This window comes from Echinops telfairi, unplaced genomic scaffold (assembly GCF_000313985.2).
Source record: "Echinops telfairi isolate 266 unplaced genomic scaffold, ASM31398v2 ScPeMD7_31;HRSCAF=116, whole genome shotgun sequence".
NCBI lineage: Eukaryota > Metazoa > Chordata > Mammalia > Afrosoricida > Tenrecidae > Echinops > Echinops telfairi.
In genome coordinates, this window is record NW_022103928.1 from 11,983,511 (window position 1) to 12,006,304 (window position 22,794).

Genomic DNA, 22,794 nt, shown 5'->3' on the forward strand with positions numbered 1-22,794 from the left:
TAATTACCTGTAATGATGGAATACCACACTTAGCTTTTCATTGTTTAGTCTGTCTTTATTTAATTCCACATCTTCCCTAGTTTTACTATTATTAAAAATAAGGAAGTTTCAATATTCTTTTGGTTGTTATGATCATGTCTACATCATTCCCAAAATAAAAACTCCCATCTAGCCAAATATTAAATTACTGAAATTATGAATCTGTTAATCTATAGCCCATTTTCCTCATTTGTGTAATTTTAAAATTCACTTTCATTTGATTGACTGTTTTAATCTTCCTTAACAAGTGAATAACTGAAAATAAATGGTGCGTTCCTAATACTATAAATATGAAAAATAGGAAGTACTTAGGGACTGCAGGGGAATACATTAAAATCAGTCAGTTTCCTCGTTAACATATTCTCATTCTGTTTGTGTACAAACCCACCACATTGAGATGACAGATCACAAATTCACGGCCTCACAAAAACATGTTCCCACTGCATGTCCTGATAGTAGAAATTGGCCCCAATCCCTAAACATTTTCCCCAAGGCCCCTGGCTGGCTGGTGCCCTCCAGGTGTGGCACAGTCTAAACAAGAGGAACCTCGTTCAAGAGGAACATCAAATTCCGCTCATCTGTCACAATAGTGGATTATTTCTTGAGAGACTGAAATTGGCTGCTTGGGATCAGAGCACCATCAATCTTACTTGGGGATGGGCCAGCAAGAAGGGGGGTAGGGGACAGCCATCCCTAAGCAGGCGAGGAGGCAGCTGTAAAGCCTTTCCTCTGGCCCCATTCAGGGCTCTGAGTGAAAGATTTGTCATTTTTCACATTTCCCAGATACTTGCTATGCACGCTGTGTCTGCCTGCTCCTGCTTTATGAAAGAAGCGATTTTTCAAGCTTAGGCAAATGTGGCAAAGCTCAGGGTCTGCTTGTGTCTCGTTTTTTCTCATCATGTCACTTGTTTTCACCGATTTGAGAAAATGAGATTATGCTTTTTTTTCCTTTTTGCCCATTTATCCAGCTGTTTATTTATTTATTTGCTCACTTGGGGGTGGATTGTCCTAGATCACTGGCTCTGGGCTCTCTCCTTTCCAGACACATTTCACTAGTGTCCCTGAAAATTTAAGGTCCGGCCAGGAAAACATCCCAACACTCATCTAAAAAGGTATATATTTACTCTTAAAATCAAAATAGAAGATTGTATTACAGAGTGTGACTGGAATAATCGAGTATATTGCTGTGGCCAAGATCTATTGCTTTAATCTTTACCGCTATTGTTGAAAAATCAAGGGAAGTTGAATAGATGTAGTGCATAGAGCCCGTGGACGTCCCGTTTACTGTCACTTTAGGGTTTTTGCATCTAGAGAGAGTGGTTATGGCTTCTTCATTTCATCAGTGAAGCCGAAATGGGTCTCAAATGTATAAGCAGTTGGGGTTGAAATTGGTTTCAGTGCGGCTGTTTCTTGGGGCATTTGATGTTCTGATGGACCACGGGTTGGTGGTAATAAGCAATTTCTAAGAGTAGGCAATAAAGGAAATAAATATTGAGTTTAATTTTAGGCTGACTCTATTGACCTATTTCATGGTGGAAATGTATGATGTTTTAATAATAAGCCATATCGTTATATGTAGGCCTGGTTTTACTTATTACTTGTAATATGCCCATAACCTCTCACCATAAAGCATTTATTAATTTGTGGAGATAATATACATGTTAAACAAAGCTTATTGCAAAGTGTGCTCTGTTCTTGTTCATATGCATAGATGGTAAAGCAAGACACAACATGTCATGTACAACATAATTTTAAAAAGCAACAAGATAACTGAGTTTTAGCCTGGGTTAATGTTGTATAAACAGAAAAAAATGTGTGTACTCAAACTCCAACATATGCACGTTTGTAGTCTATTACATGGGGATATTAGTAATTGCTGATATTCACGAAGAACTTGACAGTCTATAAGGTTCTTTCAACAGCATTATTTTATTTACAGGCCTGCAAGATCTGCATTCGAGGAAAGGATTCAGTCTTTAAATGACTTGTGTTAGTGACAGCAATGGTGGCTGAACTCAAGTCTTGGGCCCCCTATCGTGAGTTCTTTCGCGCCCACCGGCACTGCAGGCCACCACTGCCAGCCACGGTCCCCCACTCAGAATGGACTTGCCATTCAAAGGAGTCCGTACATTTACACACCTTGAGACATGTCCCCACTATGCGAATGGCTCACACCTCCACCGAGGTTAGCTGGCGGGTTTATTCTGTGTCCAAGCAGGCCTGAGAGCCTCCGGTAGCTACCAGTCCTACCTGTGTAATCAGACAGACCGGACATCCAATGGCAGCCATGAGCTGTGTGGTCTCACACAAGTCATCCAAGCCCTCTGAACTTCGACTTCCTGGGCCCACTGGGCATAAGAACTAAACACTCAATGTGAACTGACCTTGAGGCACAGTGCCTAAAATCCTCAACATTAAGAGTTGCTTTCTTATGAATTTTTATCGTGGGGTACTACGATGAATGCAAATCTCTCAAATGCTTTATATGGCCGCGTCACGGGTCAAAGACGTGTTACCCCGAGCAGAGAGGTGATTAACGGATCCGAATTAACGTGGGGATCCCCGAATCCACGTTTGTTTTCCTCCACCTCAGGCGCTGAAGTCTCCCACCTGGGGCGGCTCAGAAGGCACGAAGGCAAACGCCCCGCAGCCGGGAGACGTTCCCCTGCCAGCCTGCAGGGGCACCAGTGCCCGCTGGCCACCCCGCCCAGAGCGAGGGCGTGGGCAATGACGGCGCGGGCCCGGGGGGAGCCCCCCAGCGCAGCCCCAAAGCAGGCCGCCCCCGCCCCTCGTGGCGGGGCGCCAGGAGCCCCGGAACCCAGCGCGCTGGCGCGCCGTGTGCTGGCGGGTGCGGGCGGGTGCGGGCGCGCGAGGCTCCCCCGGACGCACCCGCGCTCCTGGTTCCTGGAGCCGGAGCGCCGGAAGGCTGCACGTGGCGCCCCGGGCAGCACTGGGCGGGAGCCCCGGCGCGGCACCCAGCGGGTGCGGAGCCGGGAAAGGCGAAGGCGTCCACTCTGGCCAGCTTCTCGGAGGAGGCGGCGCAGCGACCGACGGGGACAGGGGCCGCGAGGAAGCCTGCGAGCACCTGCGCCCGGCCCGCGCGCGCAACTGGTCCCCGGAGCCCGGACTGGGCGGCGCGGGGCGTGGGTGCTGGGGACGGGGAGGGGGCGCGGAGGGGGAGGGGAGGGAAGGGGTGGGCGGGGAGAGGACACCGAAGCCGGAGCTAAACCGAAAATGGAAGGCTCACCGAGAACCCGGTGGAGGTAGGGACAATAGAGCTGGAGGGCAGTAAGAAACAAGCTGGCGAGACAAAGGACAAAGAAAATCAGAAAGAAAAGGAAAAACCAAATGGAGGAGTAAGCCATATGTTTTGACTGTGAAGAAGATGAAAGCAAAATGCAGGGAGAGCTCAAAATTCAGTAAGAGGGGTCAGCTAAAGCAAACCTGTCACCGAAAGTGTCGAGGGAATAAGGAGGGGGGCCACTAAGCCTACTGGAAGAACAAAAAATAAAGGAAGGGAATGAGGAAAGGAGGCAAATTAAAACAGACGAGAAATAGTAAGTTACTTTTTAATATATATATATATATTTTTTTCTGTTGACAATTTACTCTCAAAGTTTTGTGATTATCACTCTACAGACACACCTGCAGACAGGGATTACAGTAACTGTCCTAGGGGCAAAGGCACCCCTGGAAGACTCACACAATCTTGTATCAGCTGCAAAGATCATATTTGATTGTCCCTCTTAAATTTTCTGGGACCTTGAAAGTTATCCTCCCTTTGCAGAATATTGAACTACTGTCCAAAGTATCCCCAACCCAACGACTTACACTTTTTAAGGTGTGTGTGGGAGACAGGGAGACTCACTCGTAGTGAAAGACCACCGTTCTGAGACGTTAATAGGTCCTTGCAAAGCATTTCAGCATCCCACTGACCCTGAGCAGCCAGCCAACACTGTGCCTTGGGATTCAAAGGCAAGCTGCCCACATGACAGTGCTATCACTTGCCTTGAACCATCTGTTCAAGAGAAAACACTGTGACCAGAGGAGGTTGCCCTCCAGCCAGCTCCTGACTTACCTGGTCTGTGCAGGTGGTGCTGCTGGAAGGTGTGTTGCAGGGATCCCTGGCAGAGCAGCATGGCACAAGCACTTATCCACAAATACAGGATCCAGGACATCGCCGAGACCATTGCCATTCTCTAAAGAGAACATGAGACAGGAAGGTTCACCCCCAGCTTCCAGCCCTCAGCTCAGGCAGTCCCACTGAAGAAGGAAGAAAGATCTCACACGTCATGTTCCCTTGCTACTTTGCTGGCTTGAATTAATAATCCAGCAGGGGTCATGCCTTGTGAAGTGGGATTGAGGGAAAACCACTCCCTAGGAGACCCTACAATAATTTTGGAAATGATGCAAAGCAAAACTCCAAGGATTTCTCAGATAGAAAAATAAAAGTTTTGGATGCTTGGGTAGTTTGAAACAATACCTGATAGTTTGTACTGCTGACTAAAAATCCCGCTTTTAAACTGTAAGTGGAAAACTGCATTCTCCAGTTCCCGTTCTAACTTCATTGCAAGTCTGACATAAGCCTGGAAGGAACGGGTAGGCTCTTTTTCTTTTTAATTTTAAATTCTACAATCATGAATTTTTCATCGCAATGCTGTCTTCTAAACTAAGTACTCATTTCTCAGAGGCATGTTGTAATCTCCTGATAAAACCAGTCTTTTTGGCTGGACTGAAAATCAGAAAGAATTGACTTCAGCCAGAATTGGTTTTAGATCGAAGATCTATGCTTCTTTTATGGACCGAGCCATAATTTATAAGCTTGCTTTTCCCCCTAGGATTCCATTGTGGCATTTGTTGTACAGTGTTGATGAACATGCATAGACAGGTGGTGCGTGTAATTTTGGATGGTCATACACCTTTTCTCAGGCATTGAAACTTTGACAGTCTTGTCCTCACCTACAAGGATCTTAGGAGCCACAAGGCTCAACTGCACTACATATTGTCCAATTCCTAAACAACACCTTATGCTGCATTTCATATTGCCAAATTAATCAAACTTGAGGCATCGTCCTATTCATCCAGAGACGGGGAAGCATGTTCTATGCAAGAATCCTGTTAACTATCTGCTTTTTTTTCCTTAGGGAAAGGGGGCCTTTGAACCAGGATTGGTTCTGTTTTCCACTGTCAAAACATACCCTTGAAGAATTTCAACTGCACATTTTAAATCAACTAGTGATTGTGTTTTCCAGCATGGCTCCTTTATTCGTGGAAATTGGAACTCTTTCAATAATTGTGATGTTCACAAAGCAAGACAATATGCTATATATATATATATATACATACATGTATATATATACATATATATATGCACATAACACAGTATGTGCATTTGTGCACAGAAAATAGGAGAGAGATGAAGTCTTTGAGAAGGGTTTTTAGAATTATAAAAGACAAATGGTGACAACCATAATTAAGTGCAAAGTAGAAAAACATTATTTCTGACAGCATGGTGCCATTCAAGCCCCAGTCTGTGATTCAGATGGCCCATTCACTTTGTAATTAGTTGCGTGCTGTCCACTGTTGACTTTTGTATACAACATACTTTCCCTCGCTGTATTGAGAGCTATCAGTATAACAGGGATGATTTCTCTTCAATAGGAATAAATAGCAACACCTTTCCTGTGAACCCTAAAATGAAATGCATTTGGGGTTCAGAGTTTTAAAAGCCCTGTAAATTTTAGAAAGAAAAATAAAAAACCCAAGTTAACCATGGCATGCATCGAATGCTTGTAAATTTCAGTTAAAAGGCACTAGAAATGAAACGTGGGGGGTGGTATAAATCCTGGCACAATCAAAACTTGACAGTTTTTCAATGACTGCTTTTTCTTGCTCATTTCTTCACCCACATAGACCTTAGCATCAAGCAGATTATTGTCTCTTTACAATGGAGATATTTTCCGTCTTCTTTTCTTAATTTAAACTTACTTTAATTCTCAGCATTACTTCCAAGGTCCCTAAATACCACTCACAGTGATCAATCTCCTTACAAAGAGGCTGTCTCTGTTACTAGGTTTCCCCAACCACAAATAATGCATCCAACCTTACCTAGGTCTGGTTGACTATATTTCAAATCTGCTTTCAGAATCTTAAATCCTAAAGAGGCTTCTTACCTGAAAAATCCAGCCAAGAGCAGAGAACTCTATTAGTGTTCATTGGAAAGATCTAACACTTTTTAAAATCCATCTGTGCACAATATGAGATTTTTGAAAACAGCTTCCCAACAATCTTCTTTATCAGGATTAAACAAAAAAAAATGTTTGTTAGTTTCCTCTCGTCCAATCCTATGTCCACAGTAAAGAAGACATCAGGGTTCATTCAGACCGCATTGTCAGAAAAGGAGCCAAGGTTTGAGAAGTGGAAACCTTGTCATTTTCACCTTTAAATCATTTCCTGGCGTCCCCTTTGCCGGGCGAGACCTTTGAAGTGATGGTGAGATAATGTGTAGTTTCCTGATGAGATTCAGTTTCTAGTCAGTGACGGACCTTCCCCACGCCAGTGCTTTCAGGGCAGAGTAAGGCAGCCAAATGTAGGAGCAGGGCTGCTATACGGTGCTGGTGCTGTAAGTAGCAGTAGTCTGTTTCAATACATCCCTCCTCTGTAAAGTATCACATGTCTTAAAGTGACATTACCCTCTATTACAGCTACAGTGAATTCTAATACCTGCCCACTAACTCTTCCCCAACTGAAGGCGCTTTAACACTGTAATGCCTGATGATGCTCCGTGAGAGCTTTTACTGATACCATTCATTTGTCAAAGGAGGGAAGGAGAAACAATGGGAAAGAGGCATTCTGCAAATCATCAGTGGTGTTAATGGTGCTCCCAGACTTCTAACAGGAAAAGGGAAAGTGAAGTCTGAGCTTTCTTTCCTCTGAATGGTTTTTTGCCAGTAAGCGAACCAGTAATGTTGTTCACGTTGTACAAATCTTTAAGGCCTTCAGTTGCTTCGATAGCTGTGTCTGGGAATATGCTACATATCAGATGCACTATGAATTTATATGCATGAATACTATGGAAAATCTACTGGGGTTTTACAAAACATGCTTAAGAAATAGAAACTGGTCATTTTCAACATCAAACACTGAGTTTTGATGAAGAAATATGTTCAAGGCACATCCTCCTCCCCTCCCTCAATTCCCTGTCCCTCAAATAACGTGCTACAGATGGTAGAAGACATTTAGTCATTCAACATCTATTTTCTACTACTGTACTGTGGACTCTTTTTCTTCAGCTTAATTTTCCCTAAACAACAACGGTGCAAATAAAATAAGCTATTTCCATTGCACTAGTAATAATTCTCTGATACACACTCAGTTGTTCCATAAATCATATGAAGGGACATCAAAAGGCTCATGCAAAATGGAATAAATAGATCATGGCATTTGTCCATAAGCATTCTGAAGTCTCCTTGCGAGTGTGCGGGACAAAGCCGGGACATGAACAATGTGATCTCTATCTCATAGAACAGGCTATGTGCTCTTAGGTTGTGCCTCTAAACTTTCAACATCAAGATATTTCTCATCATTTTTTTTCTTTGAACGTCATTTGGATTCCTTCTTGTGATTATAAGGAAGGCTCCATTCTGTAATGTATCTTTGGGAGCCATTCTGTTTTTTTTAATGTTACCTATTGGGCTGCTAACTGCCAGGTCAGCAGTTCAGAACCACCCTGGCTCTGCAGGAAAAAGATGAGACTTTCTACTCCCATGAAGAGTTACAATCTCAGAAGCCCACATGGGCAGCTCTACCCTGTCCCATAGGGTTGACGTAAGTCAGAATTGACTCCGTGGCAGTGAGGTTTTATGATAGTAAGAGAGTGTGGGATTCTTCAGACTCATCAGTCTTGCCTGTCCCCTAATCTTGCACACTGCACAATACATGTTGTAACAAGAGCAGTTCATTAAACCTTACAACCAAACAAGTTTCAAGATGACCATAATGACAACAGTAGAAAGCACACCAAGAGCATCAACGTGCTGGTTACTATGTCATGTGTCATCTCTGTTTCTTTACTGTTCTGTTGTTAAGTATATGCAAAAATTTTGCTCTTGACTATTGCAGTATAAGACAAATCTGATAAGAACAATTGTTGTTAGCTGCTGCCAAATCAGCTCTGACTCGGGGTGACCTTGTGTGCTGCAGAGTAGAACTACTCCACAGGGTTTCTTAGGTGTAATTGCACTGGGAACAGATTGCCAGGCCTTTTCTTACTCAGTACCAAATGGTAGGTTCAAACCACTAACATTTAGGTTAGTAGTTTGCGCCATCTAGGGATTTGATTATGAGCCGCAGCCATAGCAGTAACATGTTTATTCAACTGGCTCCACAAACTAGCATGTTTCTGAGTATGCTGTTAGGAACATGTAACTTGATCCTTTTTACTCCATAAGGTAAAAATTATCATTCTAATTTTACAGATATAGAGTCTAAGGGGCTAAATAAAAGTTATGACATTTTCTCAAGATTATACAGCTATCAAGTGTATTTGAAACTAAGTAGGTTTCAAACCCAGAAATCTGGCCCAAGCACACTCTCAAGCATGTAAATAAAATGCTCAATGGAATAACCAACAAAAGAATTAACCACTAAATTTTCTTTGACTGTTAATATTGAGGAAGACTCAAGCAATTATTGTTCATTCATTCAACAGGTATGTACTAAGTGCATCTAGGCATATGAAATATACAAGTGCATAAAATAGTCTTGCCCCATGGTGGATTTTCTTTGAGTTGAAATTAAGAGTAAATGCAAATCTCCTAATAAAGGCTACCATTTTGAAAACTTATCATTATTTTTCATTTCTAGGGCTTAAGTTGAAAGTCAGCAGAATTATTGAGCTACACTTCAATTTCATAAATGAGAATCACCTCCTCATGGATTATGTCCAACAGAGACAGATAGATATCACTGGAAATTGATAAAAAGAATAACAATAAATACTAAAAGAAAACATTGGGTCTTCCAGGCTTAAGTGACTATTTACACAAGTCTAACAGGACAAGCATATCAGAAGAATTTCACTTTTTTTCTCCCAGATACTTTGTAGTCTGTGACAGTTTGGCTCACGAATAGGCAATAGTTTGGTCTTTACAGGTTTTGGTCTTTACTGGACATTTTACCATTTCTTCCAAGTAAAAGCAAAACTATTAACAGGCCACACCTTTCTTCCTCCTGGTCACTTCCACTCCTTGACCCCTTGATGGCTGGGTAGGCCATAAAGTTCTAGCCAATGAGGTGTCAGAAGAACTGATGACATCACTTGCGTCTGGAGCATTTAATGGTCAGGGTGACACTTGCCATATCTCTCGTTGCTTCTGGAACATGGACCCACTGAACCTTCAGCCTACAGCCTAGGTGATTATAATTGGGTTCTTCCTGCTTTTCACCAATCCATGGAGGGTATATATAGTAAGCAGAATGAATTTGTTGTTTAAGCAGTTGAGACTTAAGGGGTATTTGTTGTTGCAATATACCTGGTCGGTCATGACTGATGAAAACTTTAACTTGTATTAGTCATCACTTAGTAGAATTTCATGTTCCCTACGCTTCCTTAGGTCCCAAGGAGACAGTGCTATACACATCAAAGTCTCTGCCTTCACAGAGCCCCCGAAAAGGGAAATCCACTAGAGATTTTTGATTGGGGCAGTGGTAAATCCAAAGCATTGATTTTTGGAGTTGGAACCCGTTAGTGGTCTTGTAAGCCAGAAGGCACAAGCTTATCAATCACAGGGTCTATGGTTATTTCTGTCCAGTTAATTGGTTATTACTGAACACCATTTCCAGTGGCAACAAACTACAATACCATTGATTTAGCTCACACAGTTTTATGAATTCAAGATCCCCTATGTATTTGGATATTCAAACCAACCAGAATCTGAGCCAAACTATTACAGCTATATTTCACAAACATGGTGTAAATGTTTATGCGAGGTTGTACATGTAAAAACGGGAGGAGAATTCGCACCAAAAACTGATACTAATTCAGAATTAAAGGCTCTATAAAGATACCTGGGTGAAAGGTAAAGCACTTGCAATGCTTATATAAAAAAGGATAGCTCAAGTTCTATAGCTAAGCAGATGATAAAAGGGGCAAGTGGAGTATAGGAGATGTAATCGGTGGAAACAATTCTAGGGAAAAGACTGGTGGGTGCAGAGAGGCAGAGATGGAGAGAAACCCATTAGAGATGCAGGAAGAGAGGATTGAAAACAGAAATGCTTAATGGGGATGCCTTAGTAGAAAACTGCTTTCTGAGGTATGCGGTTTCTCCCTAAGTCTTTAAGGGGACTTGGTGATGCAGTGGGTTAACTCTTGGGCGTATATGAAAGGATCACTTTCAATGAACTACAAGTTCAGTAATTCAGATCCGTCAGCAGCTCCATAGGAGAAAGATGCAGCTGACCCTCCCATTAAGATTTACAGTCTTGGAAATCTATGGAGCAGTTCTGCTCTACCTTGCAGGGTCGCTATGGGTCTGAACTGGCTCCACAGCTATGGGTGGGTGTGTCTTCCCAAAAGGTTATGAAATCTATAATAAAAATAAAAGCTTACGTATAGTTAGTGCAATAAGCTTACATAATACTTAATGTGATATTTTTCATTGAAGCAACTGGGCCCTGCATGGTGGCCACAAATACTAACCTGTTTCCCCGAAAATAAGACAGTGTCTTATATTAATTTTTGCTCCCAAAGATGTGCTAGGTCTTATTTTCAGGGATATCTTATTTTTCCATGAAGAAGAATACGGTGCACATTTATTGTTTATTGTTTTATTAAAAGAGACCTCGCACTTCCTGTCTGCTCCGACTGCACTGCGGCCAACAGTGAGCTGTGTGGCGGTGCCCGCCGCTACTGTCCAGAGTCCAGAGTTATGGTAGCTTCAGGAGGATTTATTTTCGGGGGGGGGGGGTCCTGTTTTCGGGGGATGCCTTTTATTTCAGCGAGAGGCAAAACTGTAAGTAGGTCTTATTTTTGGGGGTGTCTTACTTTCGGGGAAACAGGCTACCATGTACGTAATTGAAGAGGAAAACACTTTAGCTTCCTGATAGTCCCCTTTTCATTTCCTCGTCTCCCAAATGAATGCTGTCCTTAGTTTAAGAACAGTCACTTAATAATTTGAATAATTTTACTTCACAAATGTGTGAAAAAAAATTGAGACAAGCAAGATTTTGTGTCTACTTATTTCTAAATTGAAAACCAACCAAAAGAATTTAAATGAATTACATCTGGACCGAAAAACATGCCAAGTTTCAGTCTAGTGCAAATTAAAGTGGCTTAGATGTAAATCGCATCAATCAGTTCTAAGCATTTCTAGATATAACACATTTGTTGTGATTTTACAACTCTTGGGTTTTTCAGGGGTTTTTTCCATTCCAGTTGGGTAATTAAAATGGAGACGTATGTAATGGACGCATCATTGGCCTTGGCACTTTATCCACATGCCTTCTGCAGCACATCAGCACAGTAGTTACGGGGGCACCTCAACAGTGTTCTTACTTTAAATACCTGAGTCAGTGGAAACAATAGACCTTTTCTCTTGATTGCGTGAAAATGTCACTCAATCTTTCCCTTACAGCCAAAATATGTAAAGTATATCTAATATACAATTTTATTTCTAGAACTCATCTAAAATGCCCTATCTCTCATGGGATCCTAGTAAAATGTGCCACCCCAGACATACAACAACGTTCTTAAGTTTTCTCAGCCCATCTTACAGTAGGGACCTAAATAAAGTGTATATAATTGACTTATTTCCTTTTCTATTTTGTACTCTGTCTTGTTTCAGAAAGTATTTAAGCTAAAAGAGAGGGGGAAGATGATTAAGAGAAGACAAATGAAGCACACCTACATAACAGCAAGAGACAGGAGTATGGCGATATTTATTAATATTCTTTTTATTGGTTGATTCATTATGCGTCAAACACAGGGCAGAACCTTTATGTACATACACTATTTCATTAAATACTTTAAAAAAGACAGAGAGGGAGAAAGGAAGGAGTGCTATTAAGACAATGGAAAAAACAAAGTTCAGAGAAATTAATAAACAAATGCCATTCCTTTAAATAAGGTTGAAGAACTATGATTCAGATTTACCTCTGATTCTCGGGTCTAAAATCTAAATAACCAAATTACAGGCAAGCAAAATTATCAAAAACCAGTATATTTTAAGTGATCAAAGTAAGACCGCATGACCAGTTAGGTCAAATGATGCAGACAAGAAGCCAGTACATTAAAATGCATACCATCAAGTGAGGCACTGAAAGCACCAATTGAACTCTAAGCTTCCTAACAGTGGGTGTGAAAATGGGAACGGTGCTTTAAATTTTCATGTATACAAGGTAACCACAACAGGACAACAAAACCCCAAAAACCTACAGCTCAAGAAAGAATAAAAACCACTGGTAGCAAGCAGAGGATGAGCAGAGTAGAGAGGGTGAATTACAGTCAATGAAACTGGTGATAATCCTGTAGTTTCTTCATTACACATAAGGAACCGGGGACAGAAGCTGTAAAAGAATGTAACTAGAGGACTCTTTCCCCCTAGGTGTAAGAAAAGATAACCTTCACAGAGGAGCCTCATTTTTTCACCCCCAGCAACTAGCTCAAGAATTACTTTGTCAACTGTAATTCTGCATGGCTTATTTTGTCTGTTCTCCAAGGCAGATGACAAAGAAAGGGTTAGGTCATTTCTTTTGTTCTGTTACTTCGTATTTCTGTAGTTTCCTTTCAGGAGAATGAGTAAGTCAAAATCACAACAGTTTTACTTCCTTCCCTCTACTAAAGTAATACATATACTAAGTGGCCTCTTTATTTCAAGAATCTGAGCATGTATTATGAGCGCATAAAATTCATGAAAATGACTGCTTTGCCAATAATAAAAATAATAACAAGATTCATTTGACTCTTAGATCTGAGCTGAATTAATCATCACTACCCACCAAATTTACTTTGATCGAAGAAGTGGTCTTTTACCCACTCCTGCTCCATGAACTCTTACCTCTAATCAATTACGACAAAAGAAAACAAAGGCCATTCGTTGTGTTATCAAACCCATTGCAATCTATGGGGGCCCATCTGTAACAGAGCTGAACACCTCTACAGGGTTTTCTTGGCTCTACTCTTTAGGGAAGGAGTCCTGGTGGCTGAATCATTCAGTGCTGAGCTGCTAATCTACAGGCCAGAGATTTGAACCCACTCCAGGCGGTCCATTGGAGAAAGATCGTGGCGGTCTGCTCCTCAGAAGCCTTTTCACTGACCTACCCAGATCAGGCGACTAAGGTCAATGCCCTTATAATCCTTGGGCTATTGCCTTGACACCATAATGATTTTTGAACCAGTTTGAATGCCTGCTTTATACTGTGAATAAAATGATCGTGATGCTACTGCATCGTCAGAATCTAACATACAACCTGGTACAAAATAAAGAATTGCTTGATTAATAATAAATATATTAAAAATTCACCATGAAGATGAATAGCAAGATGTATAATGCAATCTTTTAACTAGAAATAAGTAGATTTGTGCTCACCTCAACCTACAGTCGTGTTATGTACGTATTGGAAACCAGTAGCGTGCATTTCTAAAGTGGCAATATATACAGAGTGGCTATCTTGCCTGGTTAGTACATGGCTATGGCACTGAGCAAACTATCCTATACAGAGTTTATATTCATGCCCACCTGCCTTTACATTGGTATTGGATTTTTTTGTGTGCTAGAATTAAAAATGAAACTGTCCTAAATGTTCAGCCTACATTCTCAACCTTTATATCTAAATGTGATATAGAGCTCAAAGTTGAACCCTACAGCATAAAAATGACAAGTGTTAACACATTTTAAAAGCATTTTAAATCTTATTATACAAATTTTAATCTACAAGAGACCCCTAAAACCTCCCAGCCTAGCCTCCCTGTTTTAGAGGAAAATATTAAGTATATGAAGGAATCTGGAAGGCGTAGAGGTTACAAGCCAGGCTCCAACCCACAAGAGAGGCAACTCGAGACCCCCAGGTGCTGCTCTGGAGGAAGACAGGGCTTTCTACTCCCACAGAGAGGGAATGGGGCAGTTGGACCTGTCTTACAGGGGTCCTATGAGTCAGCATGGAGTCAAGGGCAGTAAGTTTGGTTCATTCCTAAAGAAGAGCAGGGGTTAACTGGCATGGACACCATCTCCATGGTGTGTTGTTTTCTCTTTCTTTTTGAACACTGTCTACTAGAACTCTGTGTAATGCTGAAGATATTCTCTATCTTCACAGTGCAATATCATAGCCACTATTTTTTTTTTAAATCATCTTACTGGAGGCCTATAGCTATTATAACAATCCTATTATAACAAAGCTAAATCAATTCTTATATACTCGAGTATAAACCAACCTGAATATCAGTTGAGGCACTAATTTTACCACAAAAACTGCATTTAAAATGTGCTGATCATAGAAGTCAATGAGGGAGAAGGGGGGGGGGGGGGGGGGGAGAGTGAAGCACATCCTAGCTCACCAAGCCGTGAGGACAATGTTTCTGCTCAGAACAGCAATGCACAGAGACGACCACAGGACCGGCACCACCACAGGACACAGCATTCCTCACTGACCCATAGCACCACGGGAGACAACACTAGAGAAACACAGTGGGAATTGTGCCTGCCCTGAGCCCACTACGCCAAAGCCAGCCACTGAGGGTGTGCAACAGAGTAGCGGGGGGAGCAGAGCAATGAAGTCCCCAGGGAATGCCAGGGCATGGCACCCCATCAGACTCGACATGAAAGCACTTGTAAAGGGCAAGAAACAGACCTTGAACTATTTATAGGGTTTTTGTTGTTGTTGTTGTAGTTATTGTTTTATTTTCTATTGTTGCTTCGTTGTACTCGGTCTTGTGATGGTGCATATTATTGTCACTGCATGTCTACCTGGAAGGGATAGGCAGGATAAACAAGCTGGAAGAGAGAACAATGAGATGACAGTTCCGGGGGACATGGGAGAGGGGTGGGCAGGGGAAAGAAGTGGGTGTTAACAAACCCAGGGACAAGGGAACAACAAGTGATCCAAAATCCATGGCAAGGAGTGTGTAGGAGGTCTGGCAGGGCTGGATCAAGGACAATGTAACCGAGAGAAATTCCTGAAACCCAAATGAAGGGTGAACATGATAATGGGACAAGAGGAAAGTACAAATAAATAGAAGAAAGAACTAGGATGCAAAGAGCATTTATAGAGATCTAAATACAGTGAACCCTCGTCACTTCGCGCTTCGACTTCCGTGGCTTCACTCTTTCGTGTTTTTTGCGTAACAGCGCATGCTCTGTCATTACTGCCACTGATTGGCTCATACTGTACACGCTTCTGTCTGCATCACTACGTATTGGAGCTACCTATCAGATGCATTTTTGCTTTTGTACAGTGTACTGTAATTGTTTGCGATTTTTAAGAAATTTTATCTAAGCCCTATGATGGCTCCTAAACAAGCTGCTTCTTCTAAGCCTTCTGACAATAAAAATAAGCGCCAGAGGAAGATGCTCACCATCCAGGAAAAGGTAAAACTTTTGGATATGATCAAAGATGGCAAGAAAATCGTGGAGGTTGCACGCGATTTCGACTTGAATGAGTCTTCCGTTCGCTCCATCAGTAAAGAGGAAAAAAACATCTGTGCTATGGCTATTTTCACTTTCAACAAGGAAGCAAAGCGCATCGTGACAAAGAATCCTACTTCGCGGAATTTCATTTATCACGGTAGGGTCTAGAACCGATTAACCACGATAAATGAGGGTTCACTGTATAAGCATATACAGATGTAAATATATTTATATACGATGAGGAGGAAATAGATCTAGGTACATATATTTATAGGATTAGTATTAAGGAAACAGATGGACAGTGGGCCCCTATTCAAATACTCCCTCAACACAAGAACACTTTGTTCTAACAATTTGGCAGTGTGAGATGCTCACCTTTCTGGCATGATTGCTGAAGACAACGGGTGCACAAGCAAAGTGGTAAAGAAAACTGGGGGTGCCCAGCTACCCAAAGCATCTTGGGTCTTAAAGGCCTGAAGATAAATAAGCGGCCATCTAGCTGAAAACAACAAAGCCCACATGGAAGAAGCACACCAGCCTGTGAGATCACGAAGCGTTGAAGGGATCAGGTATCAGGCATCCAAGACCCAAAAAATCATAGCATTGTGAATGAGTGGGAGGGCGGAGTGGGGACCCAGGGCCTATCTGTGGGCAATTGGAAATACCCTTGCAGAAGGGCTGCAGAGAGGAGATGAGCCAGCCAGGGTGAAGTGTAGCAATGACGAAACATACAATTTTCCTTTAGTTCTTGAATGCTTCCTCTTCCCAACTATCATGATCCCAATTCTACCTTACAAATCCAGCTGGACCAGAGGTTGTACACTAGTACAGATAGGAACTGGAAACACAGGGAATCCAGGACAGATGAACCCCCCAGGACCAGTGGTGAGAGTGGTGATACCGGGAGGGTGGAGGGAAGGTGAGGGAGAAAGGTGGAACAGATTATAAGGATCTACATATAACCTCCTACCTTGGGGCTTGACAGCAGAGAAGTGGGTGAAGGGAGATGTCAGACACTGTGAGATATGTGAAAATAATAATTTAAATTATCAAGGGTTCCTGGGGAAGGGAGGAGTGGGGAGGGAGGAGAGAAATGAGGAGCTGATACCAAGGGCTCAAATAGAAAGCAAATGTTTTGATAATGATGAAGGAAACAAATGTACAAAAGTGCTTGACACAATGGATGGATGTATGGATTGTGATAAGAGTTGTATAAGCCCCCCATACTTGGCTTATACATGAGTATATATGGTATATCAAGCAAACTTGTACACATGTTGCCATCATCATTTTCAAAACATTATCTTTCTACTTGATCCTTATTATCAGCTCCTCTTTCTTCCCTCCCTCCCCCCACCACCCTTGGAACCCTTGATAAGTTATACGTTATTATTTTTTTCATATTTATGCTGTCCACTGTATCCCTTCACCCACGTTTGTCTTATTCATCCCCCTTGAAGGGACTTATACAGCCATCAATACTATTTCTACCCTCTCTTCCCTACCTGCATGGTATCACCATTCCCATTACTGTTTCTGAGGGGTTTATCTGTGCTGACTTCCATGTGTTGAAAATTCTTATCTGTGCTGATGTACGTAATATGGTCTAACAGGATTTGTGAGGTAAAACGGGAGTCCTGAGAGTGGGGGGAAGGGAGCATTAAAGAGCCAGAAGAATGTTGTGTTTTTCATCGGTGCTATACTGCACCCTGGCTGAATCATCCCTTCTATGTGACCCTTCTCTGAGGGGATGTCCAGTTGTCTGTAGACAGGCTTTGGGTCTCCACTCTGACCTCTGTCCTTCACACTGGTATAATTGTTTGTGTTTGATCTTCTGATACCTGAACCTGTGACCACAGAGGCTGCTGTGCTTCTTCCATATGGGCTTTGTTGCTCTCTGCTAGATGGTCACTTGTTTAACTTCAAGCCTTTAGACCCCAGGCACTATATCTTTGAATAGCTGGGTACTATCTGCTTTCATCCCCACATTTGCTTATGCACACATTTTGTCTTTAGCAATCGTGTCAGTAAGGTGAGTATCATGGAGTGACAGGTTATTAGACCAAAGTGTGTTTGTGCTGAAGAAGAGAGTAGAGGCCCAAAGTCCATCTGAGTAGCCACTCTCTATATGTGACTGCTAAGCACTTGAAACAGTAGGGAAACTGAGAAAATGAACTTTTTATTTAATTGTATTTTTAACTAAATTAAATTCAAATCATTAGACAAGGCTAGTGAACACTATATTGGGTTCTAAACACTTTAACACAGTTCTAAAGTATGAGGGAGTGTCCCCCTCCACCAAGTGGAATTATTTTTCAAAGCTATGTTTTTAATTTTTTTTTTTTACAAAACAACCTTATCACCGTCAAAGTATTCTCCGTTACACTTAATACATCTGAAAAATCTGTGATTTCAATCTTGGAAACATTTTTCAAATTCATGTGTTTGGATGGCTGACAGCACCTCCCTCATTTTTTTTCTTCACCTCTTCTATGTTGTCCAATCACTGTCCTTTCATGTCCCTCTTAATTCGTGGAAATATAAAGAAGTTATACGGAGTGAGGTCAGGTGAGTAAGGTGCATGGGCAAGAGAAGCATGCTGTTTTTGCCAAAAACTGGCACACTGAGATGGCTGTATAAGCAAGTACTTTGTTGTGGTGGCAAAACAAGTTCCCCATCTGCCACAAATCTGGCCTTTTTGGCACACACTGTTATGCTATCTTTTCAGAACCTCTCAATAAGAAGCTTGATTCACAGTGTGACCTGGTGGAATGAACTCCAAAGGCACTGTGGGTTGACATTTTCATCCATTTGGGAAGTTGATGGATGTCCAGAATGAGGTTTGTCATCAATTGACATTTCACCATTTTTTGAAAAAAGAAAAGCACTCATACACTTGAGTTTTTCCCATAGCACTGCCCTTGTAAGCTGTGTTCAACATCACAACAGTTCTGCAGCATTTTTCCCAAGCAGGAAACAAAATTTCACAGCCACACGCTGTTCTCTAAAATTGTTCATCTCAAAAAAACAAGATTTGAATGAAACTACTTTTATGAAAAATTCACTGTGACCAGAGAAAACCTTCTCACATGACACCACTGGGTTCACTAGCCCAGAGAGAGTTGCTGGATGCTCACCTAGTGGGGAAAATGCATCCTACAAAAGCTCCACTCCGCCCAGCACAATTCTCGGTTTTGGGGGGTACCCCCTTGTATTCTAAGAGAGGTCAGAGAAAATGACATCAAACTATTTTTGGCAGCTACAAAAGATTTTTGCCTTACTAAATAGTAACTTTCCAAGACAACAGTCAGAGGAGGTAGGATGCATTTGGTTGTAATTAATAGTGGGGGGAGTCCTCAAATTGGATGGGATATAGAGATTCTTATAAGTTTGGCCATCCACAAATTCTTGGTAAGTTTAATTCAGCAACATCACCTGCCCTTGAAGGACCTGACTTGGTTGCAGCTCTCTGTCTCTCTGTCTCCCAAGGTGTCCATCCAAATCTATTCTAATTTGGATTTCCCTTCGTGGTTGATGCATTGGGATTATGGTGCTGTAGAAAAATATCGAATGGAAGAAGTAGACTCAGAATATTCATTAGGAGCAAAGATGGGGGTAGTCCATCTCATGTGCTTTGGACATGTTATCAGGAGAGATTTGTATATGGAGAAGGACATGGTAAAGTCAGAGTTGGAGAAGAAGAGGAAGACCTTCAATGAGATGCATGGACAGTGGGGCGCCAAAGCGCTCAAACATCACAAGAGTTGTGAGGATGGTGCACACCTGTCCTGAGGAGGTGCCTACATTTCCCTCGGCAAACATTGTTCTCACGTCTCATCAGCTTGCTTGAGCCACCTGCCCCTTTATGTTCCATGACTAGGGAAAGAGATAACAGTTGTAGGTTTAACACAGTTGCAAAGCTCAATCCTTAAACAACAAGGGAAATTAGCTTCCCTGAAAAGAGACACATGGCGCATGAACGTTGTGGCACAGGAGGAAAATTAGGACAAAAACGAGAAAGTGAAGCTAAATTTTGAAGACATGACTGCAAGTCTTGATTAAATGAGTAATATTTCATATGCAGTTTTTAGAAAGATTAGTTTTATGTTTTTATCGTAAAGTATATATTTTATTATGTTTTATTTTTGTGTGTGTGGTTTTCTCCAACTATTACATTTTCCCATGTCAATAACTGTCTTCTAATAATGTCCTCAATCTACTTAAGCAATCTGCAATCCTAACATTTATTTAAATATTCCAGATCAAATTGTTGGTTATAAAATTGTGATTGGCCCTACTTTTGTGACACTGAGTTTTCTACTGCAGGAGACAGAATTAATGATAAGAATATTTTTCCTTTCTGTAGAATCCTACATGATACCAGTAATTAACTACAATAGAAAACATAAATCCTCTTTGCCTGGTGTGGGCTTAAATCCTATTAACTTTCCTTGGCTCTCCAGTGTGTATCTGATCTGCCTTCAGGTAAATTTCTCCTATAGTCTTTGCCTTATTATTAATGTGACTGGTATCTACTCTTTGATAGATGGTTTGGATTTTAATTTGATGAAAGGAACTGTTTCTAGAAAGAGTGAAAAGTACAGAAAATATGAATATATGTATTTTTAACCCATATTCCCTTGGAGTCCCCTTTTTATGTATTTAATTTTAGCTTAATCAACAAAGTAGTGTGTATAATAGAATAATTAAGAGAATGGCTTTAGGGTCTAACTGTTTGTATCCTAATCTCAGCTTCACCCATTCCTATAAATCTTCCTATAAATCTTATCCTAAGTGGCCTCATTGATACCTAATTTAACAAATGATTGTGAAGATGCACCTCATAATGCTTAGAACGTAAGTCCCAGTGAACGTCTTAAACTAAATTTGCCTTTCTAAATGGATCTTGGTCTAAAATCTAAAATGTTTTCTCACCAATGACTCACTCCTTCTTATTTGGAACACCTTTGCTATCCTATCCACTTCCACGCTCCACTCCTCTGCCCCTAACTCAGCTCAGCTTTCTACATTTGGCTCTGGTGTGTCATTCTCCTGGCCATTTTTTTGGCCTCCTAAGTCTTAGGTAGACACCCCTTCTCTACATTTTCATATCCAATTTGCTATCGCATCCTCTGTGTCGTGCCATATTTGTCTATTTACTAGTCTCTCCACTAGACTCTCGGAGGACAGTAGTGAGTTGTAGTAGAATTCTTGACTTCATGTGGAAGACTTGGATTCGGTGTCCCATCCATTCAGCTCATGCACAGCCACCTGTCAGGCAGGGCATGTGTGGTGCTAAGATGCTGCACAGGTTTCACCAGAGTTCCAGACTAAGATGAACAGGAAGTCTTGACAATCCATGTCCAAAATGGCATCCAGTGGAAATCCTATGGCTTACAATGGTACAATCCACAACTGATCATGGGTATGATACAGGACCAAACAGTTTCCTTCCATTGAACATGAAGTCATGATGCATCAAGGGCAAACTCAAGGGTAACTAACAAAACAATCATCACTAAATTGTCTTCTAGCCTACATTCCCAGGAAAAAACATAGTGCCCGTAACTTCCTCAAGGGTATCATGCCTTTGGCTCAAAGCATTTACATAGTTTGCTCCCTCTATCCGCACCATTCTTCTATTCTTTGTCCGCCTAGCTCTTTCGTATTCCTGTGTCCTCAGAGAGATCATCTCATCCTCGGCTTGAAAACCTACAATGGTTTCCAATGCACAGAATATGATGTTGAGATTTTTAAAATCACATAAACCCATCATGAAATATATATATATATATATATATATATATATATATACTAACGTTCCCCTCTCCCCTGTCTTATTATGTTCCAGTCACTCTGCTTGTATCTCAGTACTTCATTCAGGTATTCATTCATTCAGCAAATATTCATTCACTGTGCATATTCAGCAAATAGTCACTCACAGGGGCAAGGCCTAGAACTCAAGAACTGGCGGGAAAAAAGCACCTTTGTCCTGACCCACAGGCTCAAAATGCTTCCCAGCTCCAGGGCTTTTTTACTCGCTGTGAAATCACATTGCTGGGCTGCATAGCTGTTTTAATCATTGCCATCCACTCACCATCTGGTAATGTAGCTGGCACATAGTAGGTGCTCAATCAATATTTATAAAGAAGTTGAATAAGTGAACTTGTGAGTGAATGAATAAGCATAGCCACTTCTCACTTATTCATGTGTGAGGTGTTTCATGAATTCGCAGGAGGATTCTAAGCCGGTTGGCAGTGGGCTGAGCAGGGAGGAGGCTGGGACCAATTTCAGATGCTGTGTCTGCATGGGTATGGGTGTTTGTGTGGGAATCTGAGCATGAGAGTGCCTACGTGTGCATCTCCAACCTCAGTCCAGTGCCAGAGGGAAAGGCTTTTGCATTGCTTCGTGTTTTCTCTGAGCCACCCTTTTGTATCTCTCCTAATGCACCATATTGACAGTAGGCCTTCCCCACGATTGGTTTCCACCTTCACATCCAACTCATTTTCCTACTGTTATGGAGAGCATATGGCATTTCAGGGAGTCCCAGCTTGGAGAGGGAATGCAGCAGGTGCTAATTTGGAGTAGGGGGAAGAGAGTCAGGGAAGCCTTGGACAGTGCCAAAGGGGTAGAGGAACACACATATGCATGTCAGGACTTTCAAATCCCAAACCACCCACCCAAACGAAACCCATGACAGCTGAACAGATCCGAATCAAAGCAACCCTGCCTATTATAGGGGTTTCCCAGGAGGTAATCTTTATGGACGTCCCTGCTACATCCTTCTCCCTTGAAACGGCTGATGGGTTAAAACCACGAAACTGTTCCTTAGCAGCTGCATGCATAACCACTGTCCCAACATGGCTGCTTCTCCTAAACCAGGGCTTCTCAATATTGGCTCTGAATTACAGTAACCTGGGGCGCATTTAAAGCACTACCCAGACCACACCCTAAATCATTCCAATCAGAATCTATGGAGGCACGATTCAGGCTGCAGTGTTTTTCAAATCTCCCTAGGTGTTCCACTTTGCAGCCAAGTTTGAAAACCACTGCACTAAAACAAAAATCTCTGGCAGTAGGCCTTTGGTCACTATGGCAACCCTAGAAATACCTGAGATTTCTTGTTAATTAGTTG

At 41.8% G+C, this 22,794-nt stretch overlaps 1 protein-coding gene across 2 annotated transcripts in view; it reads right to left on the reverse strand.

The window, feature by feature from the left end:
• TAFA1 (TAFA chemokine like family member 1) overlaps positions 1-6,666 on the reverse strand; it is a 686,648-nt gene extending 679,982 nt beyond the window's left edge. For both annotated transcript variants that reach the window (XM_004702420.2, XM_045289970.1), the window contains exons 1-2: positions 6,213-6,666; positions 4,118-4,238 (exon numbers count right to left, since the gene is read on the reverse strand). In XM_004702420.2, coding sequence (XP_004702477.1) covers positions 4,118-4,235 — 118 coding nt within the window. In that variant the 5' untranslated portion in view covers positions 4,236-4,238; positions 6,213-6,666. The remainder of the gene's footprint in view (positions 1-4,117; positions 4,239-6,212) is intronic.
• Between the last annotated feature and the right edge of the window lie 16,128 nt (positions 6,667-22,794).